Source organism: Bos taurus, chromosome 7 (assembly GCF_002263795.3).
Source record: "Bos taurus isolate L1 Dominette 01449 registration number 42190680 breed Hereford chromosome 7, ARS-UCD2.0, whole genome shotgun sequence".
Lineage (NCBI taxonomy): Eukaryota > Metazoa > Chordata > Mammalia > Artiodactyla > Bovidae > Bos > Bos taurus.
This window is the reverse complement of record NC_037334.1, coordinates 21,696,247-21,710,608: the sequence shown is the minus strand read 5'-3', so window position 1 is coordinate 21,710,608 and position 14,362 is coordinate 21,696,247. Positions and strand designations below refer to the sequence as shown.

The 14,362-nt window shown below is 43.5% G+C and overlaps 1 protein-coding gene across 1 annotated transcript; it reads left to right on the top strand.

Annotated features, from left to right (window-relative positions):
* Positions 1-6,472: 6,472 nt before the first annotated feature.
* IL4 (interleukin 4) lies at positions 6,473-14,362 on the top strand. The gene is given in 4 exon segments (NM_173921.2): positions 6,473-6,673; positions 6,959-7,006; positions 11,760-11,885; positions 14,167-14,362. Coding segments are annotated over 4 exon segments (408 nt in total). The 5' UTR covers positions 6,473-6,538; the 3' UTR covers positions 14,266-14,362.

The following is a 14,362-nucleotide window of genomic DNA, read 5'->3' as shown; positions in this document are numbered from 1 at the left end:
GTGTATGCTAGGAGCCTTGATTACTCCTTTCTCAATCCACTCCTTAAATGAATCCAAGCAATGGGCAAGTTCATTAAACTGTTTACTCAACTAACTCGAGATTTACCTGTTGGTATCCCAGATGGACATGCCTATCTCTTTGGGTACACCTCATTACCATGGTGGGGAGTACACCCCCACCAACATGTTCTTCAAAACTTTTCTCTTACTGCTACAGCTAATTCTCTTACTAGTTTACAGAAGTCTCTAGATTCGCTGGTCAAGGTGGTACCTGACAACTGTCTGGCCCTGGATTATCTGTTGACCGTTTGTGCAGCTGTTGACACTTCTTGTTGTACATACGTTAACACTCCTTCCCAGGTAGAGATTGACATGGAAAAAATTTGACAGCAAGCTACCTGGCTTCAACAGACAATTCACCACCAATCCACCCAATCAATATGGGTGGGGAAATTGAAAATGGTTTCTCTAACTTGTTTTCCTGGATCCCACAAGGTATTAAAAACTTTCTGAGAGGAGGTTTCCATTCTCTTATAACCCTCTCTTTTCTCAGACATCTGCACTAAGACCTTTCAGTCCAAGAATGAGGTCTGGGACCAATAGGTTCAGATCTTCTATTATAGAAATAGAAATAGATACTAAATTTTAAAGCCTGAAAATAACAAAGATATGCTGACCTTGTACAACCAGATTCCCACCTGTGCTTGAGCCTCTGATTATAACAGTCTTTTACTGACCTTAAGCCCTTGCTTCTCTAATCTATTTAGAGGCAGGAAGATGGGCACCAGCCCCTCACTTGGGTACACTGACGTGAGATTCATCCCCCATGGGCCAAAACTCCAAGATGAGAATAGCAGGACAACTGAGAGAGGAGGCTAGGCCCTTCCAAAAACACTTTTCTCACTCGAAGTCAGGAGACCTCCCCAACTACACATCAGCAGAAAGCCTCCTTGGAGGTCAGAAGAGGAGTGATGCTAACTGATGCCAGACTACCCACAGGCCTCTTTGGATAACTGGTGTGTGTGCACAGGTGGGAAGATCCTGAGATATGCCAAATATGGACTCTGAACCAGACAAATCAAAATGATTGGCCAAAGAAAACCTGAAAGAAATGCCCCATAAAAGGAATTCAAACCATCTCTGACAGGGATAGGTCAATTATGCAAGTAGCTGTAGAAGTCCCAGTAGGGGACTGTAGATAGAGGGAAACCTAAGAAACTTTGGGAGACTACTGTAAGTTAATGATCTATTGGAATGTCATTGAATGAAGCAGGCTTGCTTAACTGTAAAGCCTGCTTATAAAAAGTATGAGATATGCCTCAGGCCATTAAGTGAAAGAAAAATGTTACCCTCTCTTTACTGATTCAAATAAACGCTATGGAAATCCTAGTTTGACCTCACAGGGTCAGATATTTTCCTGCCTGATATGAAGGAGAAGCTAGCAATTTAAGCCTCACATCTACTCAAAGAAGACTATCTTTTCCCTTCCCCCACTTTCCTTTGACTATAAAATTTATTCCTGGGTTGGGAAGATTCCCTGGAGGAAAAAAACGCCAACTCATTCCAGTATTCTTTCCTGAAAAATCCCATGAACAGAAGAGCCTGGCAGGCTACAGTCCAAAGGGCTGCACAGAGTTGGACTGGACTGAGCATTAAGCACACACATAAAATTGTAGCTCACTTAATCCTCAGGGCATAGCTCCCTCGCCTGCCCTCTTGCATCTCTTACAAGCATCCTATATTAATAAATCTACTTCTTGCCTATCACTTTGCCTCTAGTTAAATTCTTTATGCACTAAGACACAAAGAACCTGAGCTTTATTAAGTCCAGAAACCAGGTGTGTGATCTTCATTGGAAGATTGTGGGTTGTGGCCAGGTTCGAGTCCCAGTCATGTGGATTCAAGTCCCAAACTGGATTTGGCTGGGCTAGAGTTCCAGCACATAGGTTCAAGTACCAATCTGAGGTAAATGATTTTACCACAAGGGCAAGACTCAGCGACTCTCTCTTGAGACCGCCTGTGTGTCTATCTGCACATACTATACTTCTTTTCCTCCTAATAAGTACTTGACTTGTTTCACTACTTTCCATCTCTGTGGGAATTCTTTTTCTGAAAAGCCAAATGGCCAGGGCCTTGTCACTGACCACTGGGTCTAGCGGCTAGGATTTGATGCTTTCACTGCCAAGACTGGACCTCAGTCTGGTGGGAAACCGAAGCTTGGCTCCAAGCTGCTGCAAGCTGATGCCATCTGAGATCATATTTGGTGCCGAAACCTAGGAATTCAGGAAGTCAAGGTAACCTGCAAGCTTCGCCCAGTTTTGGCTTGAGGCAACTAACTTTCACTCTTGCTTTCTTTCTCTCGCTCTCGACTTTGTTTTCTTTTTGAGACCTGCAAGGCATAACCTCTGTCCACTCACAGCATTAATGGCTCCCCCAACACTGGGGGAGGCAGACAGATTCCCCAGCCTGTGCAGATTCAAATGCTGCCCTTTGGAACATGGCACTCCAGTGCTGCCCCACCTGCCTCACCATCCTGCCCCATAGCTCCCGCAGGCTGGGAAAGCTTCCCTTGTCTCACATGGCTAGGTGCTGGCTGCTGTCTCTGACATGCAGGTCCCCACCTTCCCAGCTTCTGAACACCCAGCCACATGCATAGCTGCCATGGTTCCACCCTGCAGGCAGGGTGACCATTTTTAACTGCCACTGTTTGAGGGGACTTTCTGGTCACTCCTGATAGTCTAGAGAGTTTATCCTTTTTTCTCTGGCCTCATCCAACCACTGAAACAGCAAAGAAGAAACTGTATTCTGCTTCTGAGCTATGGATACTAAATTATATTCCTTTTCTGACTCACATCTTTAATCCCAGAACCCCAAGCCCAAAGTTTGGCCCTCAGCAAAGGTTAAAAAAACAAACAACTGTTCAATATGTAGACAGCTTTTCTATTGCCTCCCACACATGCTGGGATTCTGGTGAACTCTCCTCCTCTCCAGCTCTGCCTCAAACCTCAAGGCTTTAGAGGTGTGCTCTACACCCCTCGAACCTTTTCTTAAAAAAGGACTACCATTTTACTCCAAATGATAGCTAATCTGGATTTGAAGTCTCTATCTATTCTAGAAGGAAGTCTGCCCTTCTCATTAACTCCCCCTATTTGTGTAGCAAAAAATAAACATACCCTAGAAAAAAAACACAAATAATCAAACTTTATAATGTCTAAAACTCATATACACACTTTTCCAAAGAAGATATATGAATGGCCAACAAGTTTAGGAAAAGGTATTCAACAACACTGGTCATCAGGGAAATCAAATCAAAACCACAAATACCTCACACCTATTAGAACAGCATCAAGACAAGAACATTGCCAAGGATGTGGAGAAAAGGGAACCCTCATGCTCTGTTGGTGGGAACGCAAACTGGCAAAGCCATTATGAAAAACAGTTATATAGGTTCCTCAAGAAACTAAAAGATAAGAACTACCACATAATCTAGCAATTTCACTTCTGGGAATGTATCCAAAGGAAACAAAATCATTAACTCAAAAAGATACCTGCCTTCCCATATTCAAAGCAGCATTATTACAACAGCTAAGGCATAGAAACATCCTGTGTTCATCACGGACAAATGACTTTTAAAAGTTGCAGTACATATACAATGGAATATTATTCACCCAAAGAAAGGAAATCCTGCCATGTATGATAACAGAGATAGATGCTGAAGTGAAAACTCAAATGCTATATAATCTCACTATGAATCTAAAAACAAAAAACTCAAAGAAAAAGGGATCAGATTTTTAGTTACCATAGGTGGGGGGAGGAGGGGTGGGGAATTGGATGAAGGGAATCAAAAAGTAAAAACTAGGGACTTCCCTGGTGGTCCAGTGGCTAAGACTCCAAGTTCCCACGCAAGGGGCATGGCTTCTATTCCTGGTCAGGGAACTAGATCCCACATGCCAAAACTAACACCCAGAGAAGCCCAAAGAAAGAAAGAAAGAAAAAAAAAAATTTTTTTTAAAGGTACAAACTTTCAGCTGTAAATAAGAACTAGGGATATAGCATAAAACATGATGACTATAGTTAATACTCTAGTATGGAATATTTGAAAGTTGTTGAGAGTATAAATCCTAAGAGTTCTCATCATGAGGGAAAATATTTTTTCTTTTTTTATATCTATATGAGAGAACTGATGTTAACTAAACTTACTGTAATCATTTCACAATATATTGATATATATAATTTAAATCATTATGTTATACAGTGACATGTCAATTGTATCTCAATAAAACTGGGAGAAAAAAGATGTATTATAAAAAAAAAAAAAAAAAAAAACTTACCCAGAGAAGTTTGACCTTTGTCCTGGCTCTTGGGAGGTGACCTCTAAAACCTTTGAATAAAGAATTTGACAGGTCTTTGTCACCAGTTCCTGGAGGTAGGCTGTAAATCCTTGGGATCTTCCAAGTTACAGGAGTGTCTTTGCTATTTGTGGCAGAACCTGACAGTTCATGCTAATAAGGCCACTCAAGATGGAGACCAGTAACACTATTAACCTGTTGAGTCATCAGCCCATCCTCCAGGGAGGAGGCTGGAGGATGAGGTCAACCAAGTGGCCATGGATTCAATCAGTCACGTCTACTGAATGACACCCCAGTAAAGCTGGACACCAAAGCTCTGATTAGCTGCCTTGGTTGGCACGATCTGTGTGGAGTCACACATCAAAGTGCTGCGGAAGCGATGCGTTCTGACTCCAGGGAGAGAACAGAGGAGGCTTCGTATCTGCAACACTCCTAGACCTCAATCTCCAGGTCTCTTCTTTTGGCTGAGTCTGACTGGTATCCTTTTGCTGTAATAAAACTATAACCTTACATATAGTGCTTCTCTGATTTCTGTGAGTCATTCTAGCAAATTATGAATCCGAGAGGATAGTGGGGACTCAACTTTGCAGCCAGTTGGACAAAGTGAAGGTGGAATGGGGACCCCTGAATGATCAGCCAGTGATGAAGTGAGGACAGCACTGTGGAGGCGGTGCCCTTAACCTGGAAGCCTGGCCCGACTTCATGCAGTTGCTGTCAGACGTCACTGCGCTGAGCCCGGCAAATTCACTGCACAGTCCCAATGGAAGGATCCTAAATATGGTCCAAGGACCTTCCTGTTACAATTGTCCAGATTCTTTCATGGACTACAAGTCACCACAAATAAAAGCCAAAGTTCAGGAATGACCTTAGCAGTCATCATTTCTGTATGACCTTCCAGAGGAAATCATTGGAGAGGAAGGTGAGAAACCAACAGAAAGGAAGCAGAGAGGAAAGAGAAGGGCTCAGGGAGGAATAACCAGTGGTGTGCTGGGACGCAGGCATCTGAGTCAGTGGTAGGGGTGTGCAGCACCCACAGGAATTACAGTGAGGTGCCAGGGCAAGTGGTAGCACCTCGATATCACTCTTTTCCCCTAATTAGCTGAGGTTGTATTTCAAATCCATTTTCAAAGTGATCATTCCTTTTTTAAAAATTATTTATTTTTTTGCCGCACAGTAGACTGAGTGACTTCACTTTCACTTTTCACTTTCATGCATTGGAGAAGGAAATGGCAACTCCAGTGTTCTTGCCTGGAGAATCCTAGGGACAGAGGAGCCTGGTGGGAGGCCGCCTATGGGGTCGCACAGAGTCGGACACGACTGAAACGACTTAGCAGTAGCAGTAGCAGCATGTGGGATCTTAGTTCCCCAATCAGGGATTGAACCCACGTTCTCTGCAGTGGAAGTGCAGAGCCTTAACCACTGGACTGCCAGGAAAGTCCCTCAAAGGAGTCATTCCTGAAACCTCGGGATAGGCATACTTTGCCTAGAGCCTCCTTATTGTTAAAGACCTATGGACCTGACATGGTCCTAATGAAGCTCCACCATGTATTACATGTCCTTGGCCAAAATCCTAAATGTGGAAGAAAGGCATGTTTAAGTGCTACAACAGGAGAGAATCTGTGCCCGTTACTTTCCTTCTACCCAGAGAAAAGAACCACAGATCAGCTTTTCCACAAAAGGAGAGTTTCCCAGATGCCACCCATACTTGGAAGAAGCCAAGGTGAAATACTAATCAAGTCAAACTTTCTTGATATTACTCTATCTTTCCCCAGGAGGGCTGCACTAAAACAAACTCGGACACCTGTGGCCTCTTCCTTCTATGCAAAGTAAAAAGCCAGCAGCAACCCCAAGCTGATAAGATTAATCTAAAGAGAAAATTATGGTGTAATTTCCTATGCTGATACTTTGTAGTTAATTTTAAAAAAAGGTTTCATTTTCCTACTGGTCTGATTTCACAGGAACATTTTACCTGTTTTTGTGAGGCATTTTTTCTCCTGGAAGAGAGGTGCTGATTGGCCCCAAATGACTGACAACCTGGTGTAATGAAAATTTCCAATGTAAACTTATTTTCCCTCAGTTTCAGCAATTTTAAAATCTATATATAGAGATATCTTTATCAGAATTGCATTGTTAGCGTCTCCTGGTAAACTAATTGTCTCACATTGTCAGTGCAAATAGAGATACTATTAATGGGTCTCACCTCCCAGCTGATCCCAGTGCTGGTCTGCTTACTGGTATGTACCAGTCACTTCGTCCATGGACACAAGTGTGATATTACCTTAGCAGAGATCATCAAAACGCTGAACATCCTCACAACGAGAAAGGTGAGTAAGCTATCTGGCACCATCTCTCCAGATGTTCTGGTGATGCTGTGCCTATTTCTTAGACTGTGAAAAGAACACAACAGCTCCTAGAGACTTGGTGGTTGGTGGTAGGATGGTGAGCACTGTGGAGATTTTCCTCCTGGTGTTTTTGTTTTTTGTTTTTTCCCCCTGAGGGACTGTAGGAAGTTTTCTTAGTTTGAGAGGGTCAGAGCTGTTCAGCATGGCTTACCCTGTGCAGTTGAACGTAACTCACTCTCGTGTTCTCTTGTTCCTGCCTGGGCCAAGAATTCATGCATGGAGCTGCCTGTAGCAGACGTCTTTGCTGCCCCAAAGGTAAGAGCCGTCTTGGGTCTACTTTGGCAGATGGGTGACTTGGTGAAGAGAGCCAATCACAAGTGTTTAAACAAATTTAACAGAAAGCAAACAGGCTCAACCTAACTATAATGTATGAAATATTTTCAAAGACTGAGAATTCTGATCTTTATTCTCAAATGCATTTTAGTGTTTCTAGTTTCACTTGACTTAGAAGATATATAGTAGAAAGCTTGGGTTTTATAGTCATAATTTAGACCTCAATCAAGGAAAAGCTCTTTAAGATTTTACCCAACCCAGGTCTAGTACCTGGAATATAGGAGGCACTCAATTAATGCTGCTGAAGGAGAGAATTTTTCTGGCCCATACATTTCTGAAAAACCAAATACTCTCACAAAAACAGATATTGAGATTACAGGTTGAGAGAGCTTTCATTTTGTCTAAGAGACTTCCTATGGCAACAGAAAATGTATTGCCAGAGCCCCTCCTCTTCCGCAGCCTGGTCACCTAACAGCCCACTAGCTCCGGGCACGGCTGTCTGGAGACCCTCAGCTTTCTCTGTCCTGCAAACTCCCCTCTGGCCAGTCCAGAACCATCCTGTCAGACAGGGGCCAACATATCCCTGCCTCCGGCTGCTCCTGCCAGGGCATCTCACCTTTCCTCCTCCTGCGCCTCACCCCCGCCCCCCGATCTTCAGTGGGAGGAGATAGATTTGACAGCTGATAGTGCATTTTCTCTGACAAACACATGACTACAGCCATATCAATAGCTTTCAGCACATCAGTTCCTGTTTTCATGGAAACACACAACTGAGAATGAAAAACCCAAAGCTTCAATTTACCAGTGGTCTCCTAACCACCTGCTTTCCATGTATACCAGAGGGTAACTTGGCCAGGGCCAGAGCGTAGGCCTGTCCTGCTCGTGAGCAAAACTATTCTTTGGGCCTTTATCCAGACTATCTCATTTTTCATTAAAGATTATTCCAGGAGTCGGAAATATAATAATTATATAATAGCATATAATATAAACATATGTACTGTATAATACATATTGTATAATTTTATCCTTCAGAATCTCATCCTGTATCAGACATCCTGTAACAGCAGGTTGGAAGGATTTCATATATATGTATATATAAAATTTCATATCTAGTGTATAATACTTTATATATTTCATTTATTAATATTTTATGTATATATCTTATATATAATGCTTTATCTATCTTAATATTTTATATATAGAGAAATAAAATAGCCAAGAGTCACTGAGTCATGCTCTGGGTTCTCCAGTGGGTGGCTCACTGCTGAGAGGGTGCTATCAAAGCCAAGGGCAAGGCCCAGCAGAAGCACCGTGAGGCTGGAAGGGAGACAGCTGGTGGCTTTAGCCCCAGCTCTGCTATTAACTGTGTGGCCTTTGACAAGCCTCTACACCTCTCTGTGCCTCAGTTTCTACATCTGAAGATATGAAAGCAATTTTGAAAGTTGGTTGGAATCCAACTCTTGAGTTAGTGGAAAATGTTACTATGTAACTCTTGATTAAAGGCAAAAACTGGTTGTAGAGAAGCAATCATTCTAAGAGAGAGGGGCCAGGGGTTTGAAATCATCAACTCTCCATGACTGTGAGCCCAGGGCAACCCCACTCTGGGCTGCTCTAGAAGACAGCCAATCCTCTCCCCAGCCAAGGTGCAGGTCAGTTCCCACTACCTTCCTTCACTCTTACCTATCTCATGCCTTCCTGAACTGCTTTCTATTCCTCCTGGATTAACAATCTCGTTTTTCCATTCTCTTTTCCTCAAAGACTCAGCACTGCTTACTTACCTTTCAAGATACTTCAGAACAAAGAAAGGTTGTTATTTTCAAAACCCACAAGGGTGCTATATGGGAGGAAAAGTTACTTTCTTGTGTTCTCAAGAATATCTTTCCAAAATCGAGCATATTAATTTTAGTGCTTTTAGAGATCCAGAGGTCCATTATGCTCAAGTTAGGTGACATCCTGCTCTTGGCAGATGCTGGAACAACGTGCTTATCTAAATGCTGGGTTCCGCAGGCAGTGTTTCCAGTGTCTCTGAAGTAAGGTGAGCGAGGTAGAAAGCAAGCAAGCTGGCAGGTCTAGGAAGGACTTCTTTGGTGGACTATTAGTTGGAGGCATTTTCTACTACCAAAAGGTGCAAAAGTTTATAATTTTTCAGAGAGCTCTATGCCAAACATCAAGTCTTTTTTCAAAAGTGAAAGCAGAGGACTTTTTCCACATATAGCACTGGCTGATTAAATTTGTGCATAAGTGGAGATAATGGATACAATACATATAGGACAGATCTGTCTGTCCCAAAGAGAAGCTAGTCAAGACCCTAGTTAGAACTCTGGCCGAAACCCTGCACAGACATCTCCCGAATGGTGTGCCACCACTGTCACACTCCCAGGAGGGGCAGGCTTCTTTCTGGCAGGAAACCAGGTCTCCCTTTGAGCCTCTTTCCTGAGCAGTTCTAAACTGCAGAGTCCACATGGCTCCTCAAAGTGTGGCCCCTGAACTACCAAAGATATACTCAAGGCCGTGAAAGCTGGATACACAGATGAAAAAGCAGGCAGTCCAGAGTGTCATCCTATTGCTACAATCCCAATGGAACTAAAACATTAAGGCCTTTAACTAAAACTGCCTTTAGAATTTCTTCTCTTAAAGGTTTTCCATTTGATTCAAACTCTTTTCTATACTTATCCTAATCATCTTTAGAAATCGTTTGAAAGTTCTTTAGAAGATGTTTTCTCAAAACCGAGGCAGTGTTAAGTTCTAAGTCCCTAGTCAAAGTAGCCAAAGTTTTAGAAAAGTCTCATTAGATTCTGATGGAAAAATAAGCAAAGGATCTCTTCTCCTTTTGACATTCTTGAACCTCACTGTTCTGTCCCCAACAACACAGGCATCTGCCTCCAACTGCATACACAGCTGGTGTCTGTCTTCTCGGCCTCATCACCTCTGTTCACCCACAACGCTCCACAGAGATATGGTGATTTATGGGAGGTTTCTTGACTCCCAGAGCCCAGAGACACTGGTGCTACTCTTAAACTTTCAATTAGAGTCGGGACCCAGGAGAGTTCACGGCTCTTCATTATATACACGTCCTTCTAAAGGCCCTGACCACGGGCCATCAAGCTCCACAGTGCAAAGAGGAAGCTTTTGTAGTCTGGGATTCTGGTGCCTCGGTCTGGGTCAAGGTTTTCCTAGAAAAACCCTAAAAAAATCAACAGCACTCCTGGAACTCAGCCTGAAAAAATGAGAGATAAATTCAAAGATCTATACAGATGACTTGCTGCTCCTGTACTGCTATAAGTAAAAACAATGCAAAGGTAGGGGATTGATCAGCTGTGGCACAAATATGCCCTACGTTCCTCCACAGCTCTCAATCTCATGTTCTAAAATACTACTGAATGATTTAAGGAATTGCTAGTACTATATGTTAAGCGTAAAGAGGTTAGAAAAGAATATCACTAGTCGGTCCCTATTGAAGAAAAAAAAAGTATTAAAAAGAATCTGGACATATAGTTACCAAAATTGTAATAGTAGTTCTCTCTGGCTGATGGTTAATGAAAAAAAATCCATTTTTGTTGACTGCATATAACCTTTATAGTAAACAGCCTTGATAATCAGAAAAAATATGGGAGAACTAAAAAAGCTGTTTGGACAGAGCTCCTCATATAAATCCCCTGGAGATCCTGTGAACGCAGATTGATTTAGTGGGTCCAGAGGGAGGCCTGAGATTCTGCATCTCAACAGGTTCCCAGGTGATGTCCTTGCTGCTGCTTCACGAACCTCACTTTGAGTGGCAAGGGATGAGAACAGGTCCTGGCAGAGGCTGAAGACAGGTTTATCTGAGTTGGATTGGGCTCAAGCTTAAGACACACCATCCAGGCTCCATGACTCTGTCCTACAGGAGAATGAGAGGACACATCAGGCCTGACCCGGCCGAGACATATTCCCTCTTCCAGGTTCATAAAAAAAGAAGAACCATGTGGCCAGACCCACATCAGAGCTGCCAGCATTCCAAAGAGGTTCTGACCCTGCACATTCAAGGCCAAAGGCCCCTTAGAGAAACTCTGTCCAAGGCCCAGCACTCTTCTCAGAAGCTGCCCCTCATCTTCCCAGGCCCACCTCCTGGGGCACCTGGCCCTGATCCAGGAACTCACCTCCAGCTGTGTGGGGACGTGTCTGTCTCCTCACACTGCTACCTTTCAGGAGGAGGGCTAAATGGGAGAGTGCTGAGGCTAAAGCAGCACTGTCCAGGCTAAAGGATGGACACTCATTTTCTTAGTAAGCATGTGGGATTTCCAGAGAAACCTAGATTCAAAAACTATAAATTACAGAAGTTAAGAGCAGACTCTGATTATGAGCTCATGTACCTAAGATTCCCTCCACAGACAGAACAGCTTGCGTGGGGTAAAGAAATAGACATGGGCTATAGACAGGTAACCCTGCATTCAAACCCCACTCTCTCATTAACTTAGTTGAGTGACTTGCTTCAGGTACCCTTTCGATAAAACCCTCCAATGGAAAAGACATTGGGAGGTTTCGGTAAAAGCCTACTGCATTTGCAAGTAACTGGGAGAGGCTGTTTACTGTGCAGCCTCCATTCACACGGCAGGAATACCTGAATAGCTGGACCACAGGTGAGCAAACTCACCTTCTCCACTTGTCCCCCTGGAAAGAAGAAATCAAAAGGAAATCTCTCTCTCCAGTGTTCAAAATCGAGCTGGCCAATGGCTATCTGTAGCATTTCTCTTTCTAGAACACAACTGAGAAGGAAACCTTCTGCAGGGTTGGAATTGAGCTTAGGCGTATCTACAGGAGCCACACGTGCTTGAACAAATTCCTGGGCGGACTTGACAGGAATCTCAACAGCTTGGCAAGCAAGGTAAGCTGTGCTATGGCAACAGCCTGCCTTCCAATGGATGGCAGTACTACTTCTTAAAATATTCCTCCTTATGACTAGCAGTACACTTTTAATCAGCTTGTTCATTCATTTGACAAATTCTATTTGTTGAGACTCTGTGCGTGTTGCTTATAGGTACTGTTCTAGGCACTGGGGATACATTTCCTGCTCTCACAGAATGTTGTAATGGGTCAGTGAGAAAAGCAAACAAGCATACAGCATGATGTCTAGTAGTGATAAGTGCTATGAAGAAAAATAAAGGGGTAAAGAGCATAGGGGTCAAGAGGGAGAGGGCTGATATAGTAGCTGGCGACATCATCTAAGCAGCTATTTGAATTAAGCAAGAGAGTTGGCCACATCACTAACTTGGAAGGAACATTCCAGGCAGAGGGAACAGCTGTACAAAGGCCCTAAGGTAGAAATGAACTTCATGTGTTCAAAGATCAACAGGAGGGCCAGTGTGGCTGGATCTGAGTAAGTGAGGGGCTTTTAGGAGGAGACCACACAGGGCCTATGGATTCTGCCCCACGCATGGTGGGAAACTCCCACAGGGTTCTGAGCAGGGCAGAGACTACCACCTGATTTATGTGATTTTAAATGATCATTCTGGCTTCTGTGTGGTAAACAGACTGAGTAGGGGTAAGCACAGAAGTAAGATGGCTTGTTGGGAAGCTACCACAGTACTCCAGCTGCAGATGATGGTGGGTGTTGCAGAGTAAGAGTGGCAGACATTGTTGGATTTTGGCTATGATCAAAAATCGAGCCAGAAGGACTTGCTGACAGATCTATGGTGCGGGGTAATGGAAAGAGTAGAAGATGGCCTCCTGGTTCCTAACCTGGGCCCCTTGGTGGATGGTTGGTGCTGTTTACAGATATGGAAGACTAGGGGTGATCAAGGCTAGAGGCTGTGAAGATACTGACAGGACTGTTGAAAAAGTCTGAAGCTTAAGGGAGATGTCAGAACTTATGGTATTAAGTGAAGAGTTCTCAGAAAGATCTTTAAGTCACAGACCTGAATGACACAGAGAAAGGACAAGATCCAAGGACTGAGCCAGAGGCACTCATATAGGAGTCAGGAAGAGGAGGGGCCAGCAAAAGAGACCGAGTAGTAGCCAGTGAAGTAGAAGGAAATCAAAGAGTGTGCGGTATCCCAGAAGGCAAGTGAGGAAACTCTTTTAAGGAGGAGGGAGTGTGTCAAATGTACCGAAAGGTCAAGTAAGATGAACACTAAGAATGGTCATTGAACTCGGCGTGATGGAGGTTACTGATGGTGCTGACACAGATCGAGATGTGGGAATGAAAGTCTGAGGAGAGTGGGTTCCATAGAGACCAGGTGTGGGGAGGAGTGAAAAGAAAGGGGTACTGAGTATGAAAAACTGCTTTAGGGTATTTTTCTATTGGATTGCAGAGAAACGGAACAATAGCTGAAGGCAGGTATGAAGTGAAGGAAGTTCTTTTAGATGAGGTCTATACGGAGCATGTCAATACACCTAGTGGGAATGACCTAGTAAGAGGGGAGAACTGATGATGTAGGAAAAGTGGCAGAGCCAAGAGCGGATGTTACCTAATGCCAAGTAGAGGAACTGGGGACGTTCATCCTCTCTCTGGGCACGCTGCTTTATTTATAAGGTCACAGAACAGGGAGCAGATATTACACTCATTGTCTCTTTTGACCCTCCTAATGATCTTTAGTAGGCACTATTGTTGCCATTTTATACAAGGAGGAAACTGAAACTTTTATAAACTAAGTAGTTTGTCTTAAGCAATGCAATTAATAAATTGGTAGAGCTGAGATTCAAACTGAAGCAGTGGCCAGGTGGTAGGCAGCAGGAATCCTTCCCAACTGAAGTGCGGCCAACCTGTTATGTTGCTGTTTAATGGGCAGGATGGCAAATGGACTGAACCTGTCTCTCAGTAGTCCAGGTGGCCACACAAAAGGCCCAAGACGGCAGTGGGCAGGTCTGAGCCTCCACATCCCTGTTATGCCCCTGCGCAGCACCTAGCTGTGACACATCTGTCCAGGGATGGCCACACCCTGAAGGTAGACAGTTACGGATTTACAGTGGCCATTTCTGGAATGTAAGTAGCATGCACGAAAAACAGCTAAACCCTGTTAGCCTAGCAGCAGAGTCAAGCCAGACTGGCAGCCTTGGTTTGATCACCGTTCAAGTGGCAAGTGCAAGCGCAGGCTGACCTGGGTAGACTGGCACAAGCAAGATTCAAATACTTAGCAATGCAAACTAATGAAATATTTTTTTTGTAGACCTGTTCTGTGAATGAAGCCAAGACGAGCACAAGTACGCTGAAAGACCTCTTGGAAAGGCTAAAGACGATTATGAAGGAGAAATACTCCAAGTGTTGAAGCTGAATATTTTAATTTATGAGTTTTTTATAGCCTTATTTTAAACATATTTATATATTTATAACTCATCATAAAATAAAATATATGTAGAGTCTGA